This window comes from Bos grunniens, chromosome 20 (genome assembly GCF_055505025.1).
Source record: "Bos grunniens cultivar Pamir isolate PY7600 chromosome 20, Bosgru_T2T1.0, whole genome shotgun sequence".
NCBI classification, from domain to species: Eukaryota; Metazoa; Chordata; class Mammalia; order Artiodactyla; family Bovidae; genus Bos; species Bos grunniens.
Genome location: NC_141184.1, coordinates 18,260,843 through 18,276,268, shown reverse-complemented (window position 1 = coordinate 18,276,268; position 15,426 = coordinate 18,260,843). Strand labels below are relative to the sequence as shown.

The 15,426-nt window shown below is 36.1% G+C and overlaps 1 protein-coding gene across 11 annotated transcripts in view; it reads left to right on the top strand.

Annotated features, from left to right (window-relative positions):
- CDH18 (cadherin 18) overlaps positions 1–15,426 on the top strand; it is a 1,278,664-nt gene that overhangs the window by 943,380 nt on the left and 319,858 nt on the right. The window contains exon 1 of one of the 11 annotated variants that reach the window (XM_086362513.1): positions 7,708–7,810. The exons of the other annotated variants lie outside the window; for them this stretch is intronic. Within the exon in view, the coding sequence (XP_086218639.1) occupies positions 7,793–7,810 (18 nt within the window). The 5' untranslated portion in view covers positions 7,708–7,792. Of the gene's footprint in view, positions 1–7,707; positions 7,811–15,426 lie in introns of those variants that run through there. 11 annotated transcript variants of the gene reach the window in all.

The following is a 15,426-nucleotide window of genomic DNA, read 5'->3' as shown; positions in this document are numbered from 1 at the left end:
TTCAAGCAACTGTGATGCTGTACTGTAAGATCCATGGTTGCTTGAATTTAGGTCTGTGAAACCACAGATAGGAGTGCCTGACTCTGGGATGTGTTTCCTGTGGATTTTGGTATATGAAGTGAGTCCTAGAACCAATCCCATGTGGATACCAAGGGATGACTATGATATGTTACATATTTTATTAATATCATCTACTTTAGAGAGACTTGTTTTTTTGTTGCTAGGCATTATGATTCTTTACTGGCATCTCATGACACTTTATGATTATCTTGTTTGTCATTATTGTTTATACTTTATAAGTGAGAAAATGGAAACTACAGAATATTTCCATTGTTAAGTACTGCAAGGATATCATACCCTGTAAACACCAGCTTATATAGTCATATTTTAATATGCCATCACTTAATCATGAAGAAGAATAACAGCTTGTCATTACTATGTAAGAGTAACATCTATGTGCTTACTTAATGTAAATATATCCTACTTGTTCTAAATCTTCTCATTTTCTAAAATATCTCATGGACAATATATGGCACTGCTCATTACTCCATTTTTCTTCCATTTTAATTTGAGCATAGTATTATCATTTTGCTCATCATGTATGAATTTTCCCCTTGTCCCCTCCCTTCTCTCTCCCTGCATGCCTGCTAGGCTCCTCTGTCCATGGGATTCTCCAGGCAAGAATACTGGAGTGGGTTGCTGTGCCCTTCTCTAGGGAATCTTCCCAACCCAGGAATCAAATCTGTGTCTCCTGCATTAAAGACAGAGTTTTTAACCATCTGTGCCACGCCACTGTTAATTAATCCACTAAGACTTTGATTCCTATACTATTTTTTTATTTACAGATAGTATGTTTTTAAATATCTGTTCATTCTTAACGGTTTCTTGTTATTCAAACATCTTTGTAATTAACTCCTTTATTCCTATAATCATTTTGTGTTCAGTATAATCTTTATATTGTCTGATTGTACATCTGCAGTTTTTGATCATTAAAATTCAGCTGTTTCTCAACTTCATTTCTTATTTGTGCTCGTCCAGATGCCTTTTCATGTATTTGTTGTTCTGAATACATACTTAGTTTCACTGGGTAGTGTTCCTGTGGGCTCCACTTAGTGGACCTTTCTTCTATACAGCACGTGCATCTATTTCATCTTCTCCTGTCCCTGGACTGCTTCAACTCAACTCACTCCCTGTAATTTCATTAGGGATCTGGTACAGAATCCATTCCAGTCAACTTCATCTTCACAGCCCAGTTGTTGCAGTCTGAATCCTTTCCCCTCTGGCTACTGACTTCCCCCATCTACTGCTGTTCCTGCGCTGCCTTCCAGCATCTGCCACCTTGGCTCTGAGTACCTTTCTGGTGCCCAGAGATTCCAATGATTTTGAGCCCTGGGTGTTGGGTTCTGAAATATATGCATTTGCCTGCTTAGCTTCTCATTGCCTCCCTCGCATCCTAAATTCTTGTTGTTCTGAAGGGGTCCTTGAATACCAGCAGTATCTCTCAAAGGTTTATACTCCGGATCTTGTTAAGTAAAGTAAGTATTCCACAAAATGCTCTAGGAATTTCTTTCTTTGTCTTTTAATATATATGTGTGTGCAGAGGGTGGTGAGTGTTTGCCTGCTTTTTCAATTTATTTATTGAAAATAAATCAATAAATATTGATTTATTTTCAAAATATTGATTTATTTTCATGTGTTTAGAAGTGTTTTTGGCTTTCTTACCTGTTTGCTGGATTTAATTACCATCCATGGCATGCTATGTAGTCCATGGAATCAGAAAGTGTCAGAGATGACTGAGCATGCAACCACACACACATACATACCCCTACCTTTCAGGATCAACATATTTGCCTAGGTTTTCTTCTCTTTTCAATAAAAGGCTTTAAACTCCTTGACATCCTTGAAGAATCTGAGCCCTACCAACCTTTTCAGATCTAATCTGATCTTGTCTTGTAGACTCCGGAACTTAAGCATAGATGCCATTTTATTTGTCCTTGAGTTTGCTCTTACTTTTATATTTCCTGTTCTTTTATAGTCCATTAGTTGGGGCTTAGTAAGTATTCAATATATAACTGCTGACATATAACACATACACAAGAGATCACTTTAATGTACCCTCCAGTCATGTATATATATGTGATCTATATAAAGTATACAGCATATCAGAAGAAAAGTATAATAGAAATATTGTGCAGCAGTTCATCAGCCTTTGACTGTTTACATTTGTTAAGAGGAGCCGTATAACTAATGTTTAAACTTAAATTTGATACTTAGTGTATGACTCTTGCAGAAGATGTGAAAATGTATATATACTTTAGTACATTCAGAGTTTTTCACTAACTCTGTGTGTGTGTGTGTGTGTACAGTAATTTGGGGGCTATTATAGTGTGAGAGTCCAAGTTATGAAGTCAAGATGTTCAAATCTAAATTATCTTACTTAATAGCTTTGTAGCTTGGGCAGATTAGCTAATAGCAGCATTATTCAGTTTATTTATTTAAAAATATGGAGGTAATAATATTTAACTCAAGATACTATAAGAAAATATAGATCAATGCAACAAAATAGAAAGCCTAGAGATAAATCCATGCATCTATGTACACCTCATCTTTGACAAAGGGGGCAAAAATATACAGTGGAGATAAGGCAATCTCTTTAACAAGTGGTGCTGGGAAAACTGCTCAACACATGTAAAAGAATGAAACTAGAACACTAACATCATACACAAAAATAAACTGACAATGTATTAAAGATCTAAATGTAAGATCAGAAACTATAAATCTCTTAGAGGAAATCATAGGCAGAACACTCTCTGACATAAATCACAGCAAGATCTTCTATGACCCACCTCCAAGAGTAATGGAAATAAAATAAAAAACAAACATATAGGACCCAATTAAACTTAAAAGCTTATGCACAACAAAAGAAATCTAAGCAAGGTGAAAAGACAGCCTTCAGAATGGGAGAAAATAATAGCAAGTGAAGCAATTGACAATAATTAATCTCCAAAATATACAAACAGCTCTTGCAGCTCAATACCAGAAAAATGAACAACCCAATCAAAAAGTTGGCCAACCTACAATTAAAATAAATAAATTTATATGAATTTGTATCCTGTTGTGTGAAAATTTTATAAATCTTAATTATGCTGAATTGGTTCACAGTGCTTTTCAGGTCTACTGTATCCTTCCACTTTTCTCTCTATCCATTCTATTAATTTTTGAGAGTTTGATATTGAAACTCCAACTAAAAATCTTAGTTTATCCACTTAAAAAACAATTGTAATATATAATGGAACTATATGTAAGTTTGTTCTGTATTTTCCAAGTCTTCTGTAAATGTATTATCATACTTTCATACTTTTAAAAAGAATAAAGAAAAAAGCATAAAAAAAAGAAAAGAAAAGGAAAAAAAAAATAAAGTGAAAAAAAAAAAAAAAAAAAGTTGGCCAAAGAATTAAACAGACATTTCTCCAAAGAAGACATACAGATGGCTAATAAACACATGAAAAGATGCTCAATATCACTCATTATTAGAGAAATGCAAATCAAAACTACAATGAGGTGTCATCTCACACAGGTCAAAATGGCTGCTATCAAAAAACTACAAATAATAAATGCTGGAGAGGGTGTGGAGAAGAGGGAACCCTCTTCCACAGTTGGTAGCAATGCAAACTAGAACAGCCACTACGGAGAACAGTGTGGAGATCCCTTAAAAAACTGGAAGTAGAACTGCCATATGACCCAACAATCCCACTGCTAGACAAACACACCAAGGAAACCAGAATTGAAACAGACACAAGCACCCCGATGTTCATTGCAGCACTGTTTACAATAGCTAGAACATGGAAAGAACCTAGATGTCCATCAGCAGATTAATGCATAAGGAAGTTGTGGTACAGGTACACAATGGACTATTCAGTTCAGTTCAGTTGCTCAGTCGTGTCCGACTCTTTGTGACCCCATGAATCGCAGCACGTCAGGCCTCCCTGTCTATCACCAACTCCCGGAGTTCACTCAGACTCATGTCCATGGAGTCAGTGATGCCATGCAGCCATCTCAGCCTCTGTCGTCCCCTTCTCCTCCTGCACCCAACCCCTCCCAGCATCAGAGTCTTTTCCAATGAGTCAGCTCTTCGCATGAGGTGGCCAAAGTACTGGAGTTTCAGCTTTAGCATCATTCCTTCCAAAGAAATCCCAGGGCTGATCTCCTTCAGAATGGACTGCTTGGATCTCTTGCAGTCCAAGGGACTCTCAAGAGTCTTCTCCAACACCTCAGTCCAAAAGCATCAATTCTTCGGCGCTCAGCCTTCTTCACAGTCCAACTCTCACATCCATACATGACCACAGGAAAAACCATAGCCTTGACTAGACAGACCTTTGTTGGCAAAGTAATGTCCCTGCTTTTGAATATGCTATCTAGGTTGGACATAACTTTCTTTCCAAAGAGTAAGTGTCTTTTAATTTCATGGCTGCAGTCACCATCTGCAGTGATTTTGGAGCCAAAAAAATAAAGTCTGACACTGTTTCCACTGTTTCTCCATCTATTTCCCATGATGTGATGGGACCAGATGCCATGATCTTCATTTTCTGAATGTTGAGCTTTAAGCCAACTTTTTGACTCTCCACTTTCACTTTCATCAAGAGGCTTTTGAGTTCCTCTTCACTTTCTACCATAAGGGTGGTGTCATCTGCATATCTGAGGTTATTGATATTTCTCCTGGCAATCTTGATTCCAGTTTGTGTTTCTTCCAGTCCAGCGTTTCTCATGATGTACTCTGCATATAAGTTAAATAAGCAGGGTGACAATATACAGCCTTGACGTACTCCTTTTCCTATTTGGAACCAGTCTGTTGTTCCATGTCCAGTTCTAACTGTTGCTTCATGACCTGCATACAGATTTCTCAAGAGGCAGGTCAGGTGGTTTGGTATTCCCATCTCTTTCAGAATTTTCCAATGGACTATTACTCAGCTATAAAAAACAAATACATTTGAGTCAGTTCTAATGAGGTGGATAAAACTGGAGCCTCTAATGCAGAGTGAAGTAAGTCAGAAAGAGAAACAGCAATACAGTGTATTAACACATATATATGGTATTTAAGAAGTTGGTAACGGTGATCCTATATACAAGTCAGCAAAAGAGACGCAGATGTAAAGAACAGACTATTGAACCATGTGGAAGAAGGCAAGGGTGGGATGATACAAGAGAATAGCATTGAAATATGTATATCACCGTATGTAAAATAGCTGGCCAGTGAAACTTCAATGCATGAAGTAGGCCACTACTCTGGGACAATCCAGAGGGATGGGGTGGGGAAGGAGGTGGGAGGGGTTTCAGGATGGGGGTGGTGCACATGTGCGCCTGTGGTTGATGCATGTTGATGAGTGGCAGTGTTGTGAACTGATTGTCTCCAATTAAAATAAATTAAAAAAAATTAAAAATTAAAAAGATACTATAAGAAATATATATGTTAATCTTTTAACAGGATATGTGACACATGCAATGGTATAATTTTCCTACCACTGCTGTAACAAAATATCACAAACTTAGTGGTTAAATAACAGATATTTATTACTTCACAGTTCTGGAAATCACAAGTCTTAAAATCAAGGTAGCAATATGGCTGCCTTCCTTTTGGAGGCTTCAGGGGGAAATCTGTTTCTTTTTAAGCTTTGAGAAGCTGCCTGCTTCCCTTGGCTTGTAGCCCATTCTGAGATCTTTAAGCCAAGCAGTGTAACATCTTCAACTCTTTCTCTCCACGTGTCTCTGTCTCCCACTGACTTCTGCTTCTGTCGTCATATATTTTATTTGACTCTCCTGCTTTTTTCCTTCAAGAACACTTGTTACATTGGGCACTCAGGGATAATCCAGGACTGTCTTCCCTTAAGTTTACATCAGCAAATTTTTTTTCATGTAAAACAATATTAATAGGACATGGACATTTGGAGGGTATAGTAAGTGTAAGGTAAATGTAGTTTCTTATTGTTTGTAGGAAAAATGTGTGACAGTAAGTTCTATCACTCTAAAGTTGACTCCAGATACTAATTAATTAGCTGTAGGACCATAGCTTTAGAAGAGCTTAGGAGCAACATTTTAAAGGCAGATTCTCTACATAGATTCCACAAGAAGAATACAGAATGGAAAAAGAATCTGTACATTTCTTTATCTAGGAAGCTATAGAAAAATTGTAAAATTTTATATTTGAAGATAGACATTTTATTTTCAGGCTTTAAGTCCTTCAAGACAATTTGAGATTATTTTTCTCACCAAATTTCTATTTCTTTTTTTTTGCCAAGACTAATATAATTGAGAGAAATAGTTGAGTACACGTGAAATGAATCCTTTTCAAAGCTTTATTAACATTGCACCTGAAATGATAGGTCATTTTACCTCATTCATTTGCCAAAATAACCACTTAATAAGTTGAGAGTGGGCTTCACTGATGGCTCAGTGGTGAAGAATCTGTCTGCAATTCAGGAGATGTAGATTCGATCCCTGGGTCTGGAAGATTCCCTGTGGGAGTAAATGGCAACACGATATAATATTCTTGCCTGAAAAATTATTCTTGCCTGAAAAATCCCATGGACAAGAACTCTGGCAGGTTACAGTCTATGGGGTTGCTAAGAATAGTGACTGAGCACACACACAACACAGGTTAAGGAAATTTTGAGGTAGGCTCACTACATTCTTGTATTTCATATGAGATTGTAAAGTCAATGGCAGGGATGTTATGTCAATAATTATGTTTTTATGTAGTAAACATTGCAGTATATTCTTGATGCTTAATGCATTTTTATAATTGTTAATAATAAAAAGTACACTTTACATGAAATTAATGGGCATATGATAAATTCATACTTTGAAGTCCTTTGAAAACTTTCTGAACCATTACCGTCAAGATAATGAAAACATTGTACTCAGGCATTTACACACCTTATCCTGACATCCACTCATCTATCTAAAATAACTTAGTTTTATCTAATCTATGTGTGTTAAGTCACTTCAGTCATGTCTATACTTTTATACAGTGAAAAAATGTATGTGCTTTTTTTGTGTGTTTGGATCATTTTATTCAGCACACTATTTTGATATACAGCCTTATGCTTTACTGGTGGATTAATTATTTCCCAAGGACTCAGTGGCTTAAAAACAACAAGGAATTGTTATAGTTTCTGCAAGTCAGGAATTCAGACTTAGTTTCTCTGGGTGCCTCTGACTCAAAATCTTCCGTAAGGCTACGATCAGGTTGTCTGCTGAGGTTGCAGTTATCTGAAGGGAAAAGTTTGCAGAAAATCCACATCCAAGTTCATTCACGTGTCTGCTAGCAGACCTCAGGTCGATGCTGTCTACTGGCCAGAAATATCAGCTTTTTGCTGCGTAAGCTTTTCTGTATGGATTCTCATACATGATAACATGCTATCGTTAGGGCTGTAAGAAAGAGAGAAAGCAACAAAGAGTAATACATGGCAAGAATGGGCATGTATGACAAAAACCAGTCTTTTTATAAATATTTTTCAAAATGACATCTGATCACTTTTACCTACTTAGAAAGGCTTACTATGTTCCACTTATAATTCAGGATGAGAATTACATAAGTGTGTGAACAGCAGGAGATTGTAATTACTATGGGTCATTCCATTAACTGCCTGCTGCAGTCTGCTCTCTGAAGCCCAGGTGATGTGTGTTTTTCCTACAAAGTACACTCATTTCCACCCAAGGTCCCGACAAGGGTCATCCTGTTATAGTGTTAGCTCAACATCCAGAATTTCATCACCCAGTTCAAATCCAGCTATGGATGAGGCTCTTTGGACCTGTAAGTACATATCCTCTGGTACAATGCCTCTTGATTTGCCATCCTGTAAAAATCTAAAGATGTCATTTGCCCACCACACATACAATGATGGGACAGGCATAAGAAAACAAATACGTATTTAGAAAGAACAAAGTTAGAGATGCGATGAGTTACTGGTCCATAGCAAACTTGAAATTTTTTCAGGCAGATACTAGAAATTCCTAAATTAGGTCTTGAGGTGTAGAAATGTATGTGTGTATATATATATATATATATTTGTGTGTGTGTGTGTGTGATACGACCCTCAGGATTTTTTTTTTCCTCAGACTATGTCATTATTCCTCTTCTTGAACAAAAGTTAGAATGTGTGTGAGATGGGTTTTTCTCTTAGCTGACATCTTGCTATTAGAAGTTTGGACATCCATCAGCTTCTTTTCCTTGAATTTTTGAAGAAATATCTGTGTTAAATTATACTTTTCATTAAATTATGATGTTATAACCTTTGTTGAAATTCAAACTCTCCTAAATATATATGTAGGGTCTATTCTTTTACTCTCTATGCTGTCCCTTTAATCTGTATATCTGTATTTACACCAATGCATTTTTGTTTTGAGATCTGATATCAAATAGTGGGAATTGATAGCTTATACCTTGTCTTGGGATTCCAGATGAGCCCCCAAGATGATAGATGGAAGCTTACGGTGTTCCGCATGATTCGTGGTCTCCAAATGAGAATGAGAATATTTAACTCCAGGACCAAAAGCAGGCTCAGTCACTCAGAACTCCATGTAGTAGAGATTTTATTAAAGTGATAGTGACAGAAAAAAGCTTCTGACTTAGACATCAGAAGCGGGTAGAGAGATTAACTGCCTTGCTAGTTTTAAATAGAGAATTATATACTTTTCTGCCTGCTGTAGAGAATAGAAAAAAAGAAAAAAAACACCTCAAGGCTGTGAAAGTTTTGCCTGGACCCTTTCCTGTAACATACATCCTGAGAAAACATCAGCACAAGATTAGCTAGAAAGAATGGGTTAACCCAGAGCTCAAGGCTGTGGAAGTTTTACCCAGATCTTCTCTCATAACATACACTTTGAGCTCAAAAAAGCCATGTCCTTGAACAAGAGATACCTACAAGGCCTATGTGTCTAAGAAAAAAGAATGTGAAAAAGAAAGAATGTACACCTCTTCCTTAAAGAGACCTTAGGCTTGGACTCCTTATCAACCTAAGTTAACTTTCTCAGAATCTCCCAATTAGGTTATATTTCTCTTTTCCAAAACTACTTTGACTTTGACTTTGACTTTGACTATCATAAGTCATTGGCCATCTCCTTTTTCTTTTAAGAATCTGCTTGTCAATTTCTTAAAAAAAAAAAGTCCATAGTAGTATTGATTAGAATTTCATATACCCTATAGAACAATTTTAGAAAAAAAAATTATTATATTTTTATTTTTTATATATAAAATTTATATAAATATTTATATTATATTGTCTATAATACAGTTATTATAGACAACTTTCAATCTATGGATATGCTAGATCTTTTTATTTTGATTTTAAAAATTAGCAGTAATTTGTAGTTTTCAGGAAAGAGATCTCATGTATCTTTTTCAAAATGTTTCCCTGAATATTTAGCCTTTTTGTGTTTAGTGGTTTTATTAATGCCTTAATTTTGCTTATTGCTAGTGTGTAAATGGAGAAGGCAATGGCATCCCACTCCAGTACTCTTGCCTGGAAAATCCCGTGGACAGAGGAGCCTGGTGGGCTGCAGTCCATGGGGTCGCAAAGAGTTGGACATGACTGAGTGACTTCACTTTCACTTTTCACTTTCATGCATTGGAGAAGGAAATGGCAACCCACTCCAGTGTTCTTGCCTGGAAAATCCCAGGGATGGGGAGCCTGGTGGGCTGCAGTCTATGGGGTCGCACATAGTCGGACACTATTGAAGTGACTTAGCAGCAGTAGCAGCGTCAGTGTGTAAAAATGCATTCATTTTTAAAATATTGTCCTTGAATCCTCTGAATTTGTTAAACTTACCAAAGTGTAGTTACTGTGTGTGTTTGTGTGTGTCTATATAAAAAATTCCTTAGTATTTTACAGACTGATGAGCATATTATCTGTGTGTACAGGGAGGTTTACTTCTTTTTAATCTGTATAATTTTCCTTATGTTTCTTTTGTTTTATTGTAATGTCTAAAGGGTTCAGTACAATTCTGAATATAAGTAGTACAAATGCATATAGTTACTTTCTTCTTAATCCTAGCAGGAAAGGCTTTTGGATATTTGTCTTTCATGACCAAGTCTGATAGTTAGTTTTACCTCTTTAAGTGCAGATTATGAGATTGAGAGTTTCCTTGTATTTCTAGTGTGTTGAGTGTGTCATGAATGCACACTGACTTCTGTTAAATGCCTTTTATGCATTAATAAGAACCATCTAATTATACTCCTTAATTATGGTAAAGTGGTTAATTTCATTGTTTGGTTTTTGAATGTAAAACTCTTCAATAACATCAGTCAGTCAGTCAGTTCAGTCGCTCAGTCGTGTCCGACTCTTTGCAACCCCATGAATCACAGCATGCCAGGCCTCCCGGTCCAACACCAACTCCCGGAGTTCACTCAAACTCACGTCCATCGAGTCAGTGATGCCATCCAGCCATCTCAGCCTCTGTTGTCCCTTTCTCCTCCTGCCCCCAATCCCTCCCAGCATCAGAGTCTTTTCCAATGAGTCAACTCTTTGCATGAGGTGGCCAAAGTACAGGAGTTTCAGCTTTAGCATCATTCCTTCCAAAGAAATCCCAGGGCTGATCTCCTTCAGAATGGACTGCTTGGATCTCCTTGCAGTCCAAGGGACTCTCAAGAATCTTCTCCAACACCACAGTTCAAAAGCATCAATTCTTCCGTGCTCAGCCTTCTTCACAGTCCAACACTCACATCCATACATGACCACTGGAAAAAACATAGCCTTGACTAGACAGAACTTTGTTGGCAAAGTAATGTCTCTGCTTTTCAATATGCTACCTAGGTTGGTCATAACTTTCCTTCCAAGGAGTAAGCATCTTTTAATTTCATGGCTGCAGTCACCATCTGCAGTGATTTTGGAGCCCAAAAAATAAAGTCTGACACTGTTTCCACTGTTTCCCCATCTGTTTCCCATGAAGTGATGGGACCGGAATCCATGATCTTTGTTTTCTGAATGTTGAGCTTTAAGCCAACTTTTTGACTCTCCACTTTCACTTTCATCAAGAGGCTTTTGAGTTCCTCTTCACTTTCTGCCATAGGGGTGGTGTCATCTGCATATCTGAGGTTATTGATATTTCTCCTGGCAATCTTGATTCCAGCTTGTGCTATCAATAAAATGATAGACTTCACTTTATCATGGCATGCTATTCATTTCATGTAATATTTTATTGCATTTGCTAATTAATACATAATGAAGAATAGTACATGTATTTTTATAAGGGGTACTGGACTCATAGCTTCCTGCTTTGATATCAGAATAATATTGTTTTCAAGTAATATATTTGGTAGCAATCTCTATTTTGGGGAAGGGGCTATGCCGTTTTGGTATTTTCTCTTGCCTAAATGTATAAAAACATTCACTGGTGAAACTGTGGCTCAAGCAGGTGATCTCAAGTGGTGGTAATTTTGCTTCTCAGGTGACATTTGGAAATGTCTAGAGACCGGGAGAAAATGCTACTGGCACAAACTGGGTATAGGCTACAAATTCCAGTCAACATCCAACAGCAAAACGTGCAGTACGGGCTCCCTCAGTAAAGAGTGATGTGGTCTAACTCATCAAAAGTATTAGTCTGTGTAATATTGGCTTAGAGTTTTCTTTATGCCAAGGATGTAGATTATAAAAACAGTTGCTTTAAAATATAATAAGCTGTTTACCTTTTTTTCTACTTTTAGTCAGTTTTGATGAATTGTGCTTTTAAGAAATTTGTCCATTTTAAATGAGCTAACATTTTTGGCCAAAGCTTGTTTTTTTTCCTTATTGACATTTTAATGCTTGTGTTATCTGTCATGGGATTCTTTATATATTCCGGCTATTGGTAAATTCTTTTTTTCTTTGTTTTAAAAATGTTTTGTTTTTGTCATGCTAAGATTTTATAGATTTAAGAAATTTTTGTGATAACTAAATTTTGGCTTTTAAAATAGTCATTTGTCTTTTTTGTTTGTTTGTTTTAAAAACTCTCCTCTTGACTGTATTTATTTATTTATTTATTTATTTTGCTTTTTTAGTCTACATTCCTAAAGTTTAATTTTCTTTTTTTTCTCTATCTTCTTGATGTAGAAATTTAAATCACTGTTTTTGGGCCCTTTTTAAATGCAGTTGATCCTTGAACAACATGGGTTTGAATTCCATAGGTGCATTTATACACAGATTTTTTTTTCAATAAATACTCATACAGCATTACATAACACATGGCTGAAACTGTAGATGTAGGATCATGGAAATGAAAGGTCAACTGTAAAGTTATCTGAATTTTCAACTGTGTGAAGAGTCAGCACCCCTGATCTCCACGTTGTTCAAGGGTCAGTTGTATATACATTTAAACCATACATTTCTCGTTCCCTCTAAGATCAGGAACAAGACAAGGGTGCCCACTCTCACCACTGTTACTCAACATAGTTTTGGAAGTCCTAGCTATGGCAATCAGAGAAGAATAAATAAATAAGTAAATAAAAGGAATCCAGATTGGAAAGGAAGATGTAAAACTCACTCTTTGCAAAACATGATGTTGTGCATAGAACACCCTAAGATAGTACCAGAAAATTACTAGAGCTGATCAGTGAGTTTAGTAAAGCTTCAGGGTACAAAATCAATACACAGAAATCACTTGTGTTCCTATATATTAAACCATACACTTCTCTCAAAACATAGCTTTAGTTGTATGCCATACTTTTCAATATATTGTGTTTTCCTTATATTTTGGTCAACATTTTGTTAGTTCCCCTGTTTTTCTTCTAGTTTTATTGAGATATAATTGGTATACCACACTGTATATGTACAGCAGAGGACACCACCTTAGTGGCCGAAAGAGAAGAGGAACTAAAGAGTTTCTTGATGAAGGTGAAAGAGGAGAATGAAAAAGCTGCCTTAAAACTCAACGTTGAAAATAGTACGATTAAAAAAAAAAAAAAAAGAAAATAGTAAGATCATGGCACCCAGTCTCATTACTTCATGGCAAATATATAGGGAAAAAATGGAAACAGTGAAAGATTATTTTCTTGAGTTCCAAAATCACTGCAGACAATCACAGTAGCCACAAAATTAAAAGACACTTGCCGCTTGGAAGAAAAGCTATGACAAACCTAGAAAGCCTAATAAAAAGCAGAGCTGTCACTTTGCCGACAAAGGTCCATCTAGTCAAAGCTATGGTTTTTCCAGTAGGCATGTACAGATGTGAGAGCTGGACCAGGAAGAAGGCTTAGCACCAAAGAATTAATGCTTTCAAACTGTGTTGTTGAAGAAGACTCTTAAGAGTCCCTTGGGCAGCAAGGAGATCAAAGCAGTCCTTCCTAAAGGAAATCAAACCTGAATATTCACTGGAAAGACAGGTGCTGAAACTGAAGTTCCAGTAATTTGCCCACCTGATGCGAAGAGCCAATTCACTGGAATAGGCTGTGATGCTGGGAAAGAATCAGAGCAGGAGGAGAAGGGGGCAACAGAGGATGAGATGGTTGGATGGCGTCACAGACTCAATGGACATGAGTTTGAGCAAACCCCAGGAGATAGTGAAGGATGGGGAAGCCTGGCATGCTGCCATTCATGGGATCGCAAAGAGCTGGACATGACTGAACAACAACAAATAAGAACAGCATTAAGATTTTGTTTTTTTCTTTGTTTTCTCTGAAGTATAATTAACTTTCAACACTATGTTAGTTTCTAATATGCACATAGAGGTTCAATAGTCCTATACATTTCAAAATATTCATCATGATGACTCTAGTTATATGTCACCATGCAAACATATTACGTAGTTAGTGACCCTATTCCCCACAGTGTAGATTTTATACCTGTGACTCATTTATTTCTCACGTGGAAGTTTATGCTTCTTAATCCCCCTCCCTCATTTGTCTTCTTTCCTTCACCCACCATTTCCCCTCTGGCAGCCACATGTTTGTTCTCTGTATCTACAAATCTGCTTCTGTTATTTTTGTTTATTTGATGTTTTTTACAGTCCACATATAGTGAAATCATGCAGTATTTTTTTCTTTTGGTCTCGTTTATTTCACTTAGCATAATATCCTCAATTGCATCCCCGTTGCTTCCCATGACAATATTTCATTCTTTTTTTATGACTAATATTCCATTGTGCATGTGTATACACACCACGTCTCCTTTATCCATTCATCAATAGATAGGCATCTGGGTGGTTTCCGTAACTTGGATGTTATAAATAATACTGTGAATATAAGGTTGCATACATCTTTTTAAATTAATGCTTTCATTTTCTTCAGATAAATACCCAGGATTGGAAAAGCTGGATGACATGATAATTCTATTTTTAATTTTTTCAGGAACCTCTATATTGTTTTCATAGTGGCTGCTCCAATTTACATTCCCACCAACAGGGCATGAAGTTACCACTTTCTAATTCTTGCCAATATTTGTTGTGCTTTTGATCAGAGTTATTCTAACAGGTGTGAGGTTGTATTTCATTGTGGTTTTGACGTCTGTTTACCTGATGCTTAGTGATATTGAACATCTTTTGGTTTAGCTGTTGGCCATTTCTATGTCTTCTTTGAAAAAGTGTGTACTGAGAGCCTCTGCCCTTTTTAATAAGTGGGTTTTTTTGATGTTAAATAGAATGAGTTCTTTATGTATTTTGGATATCAAACCCTTATTAGGTATATATTGAATAGTTTGCGAATATTTTATCCCATTCAGTAGATGGACTTTGCACTTTCTTGATAGTTTTATTGATTGTATAAAAGCTTTTTACCATGATATAGTCCCCTTTATTTACTACGTTAAATGTTTTGACTTCTGGTTTATTTAGAGATGTGTTATTCAACTCTGAATATTTTTTCTCTATATCTTATTTTCATTCATTTGTATTTTTCCATTTTTATCACTTAGCATAATCTATAAGTTTATATCCTTTTGAAATTTATTGTTACTTATATAATCAAGCATATGATTCTCTCTGGGAGAACATTCTTTGTCAGCTTGACAAGAATATGTTTTATACAGTTCGTAAGCAGTGTTTTGTAGTCAGTTTGGTTAGCTTGATTGATGGCACAATCAAAGTTTTCTCTCTCCTTTGTAATTTTGTGTATTTGTTATATCAATTATTGAGAGTGAGGTGTTAAATATACCACCTTTAATTGTATTACCCTATGCTTCCTGTTAATTATGTCAATTTTTGCTGCATGAATTTTTGTGTTCTTTAATTAGGTTTATGCATATTTTGGATTTTTTATTTGCTCTTGATGAATCATGAAATGGTCTCTTTTGTCTCTTGTAATGTACTTTGTATTGAAGTATAATTTGTCTGATATTCATAAGCTTTGCTTTTATATACTTATAATTAGCCTATGTATCATTTTTCCTCTTTTACTCTCAGCCTTTTTATGTATTTTCATTTAAAGTACATTAGTGCAGACAACATGTAGCTGGGTCTTATTTT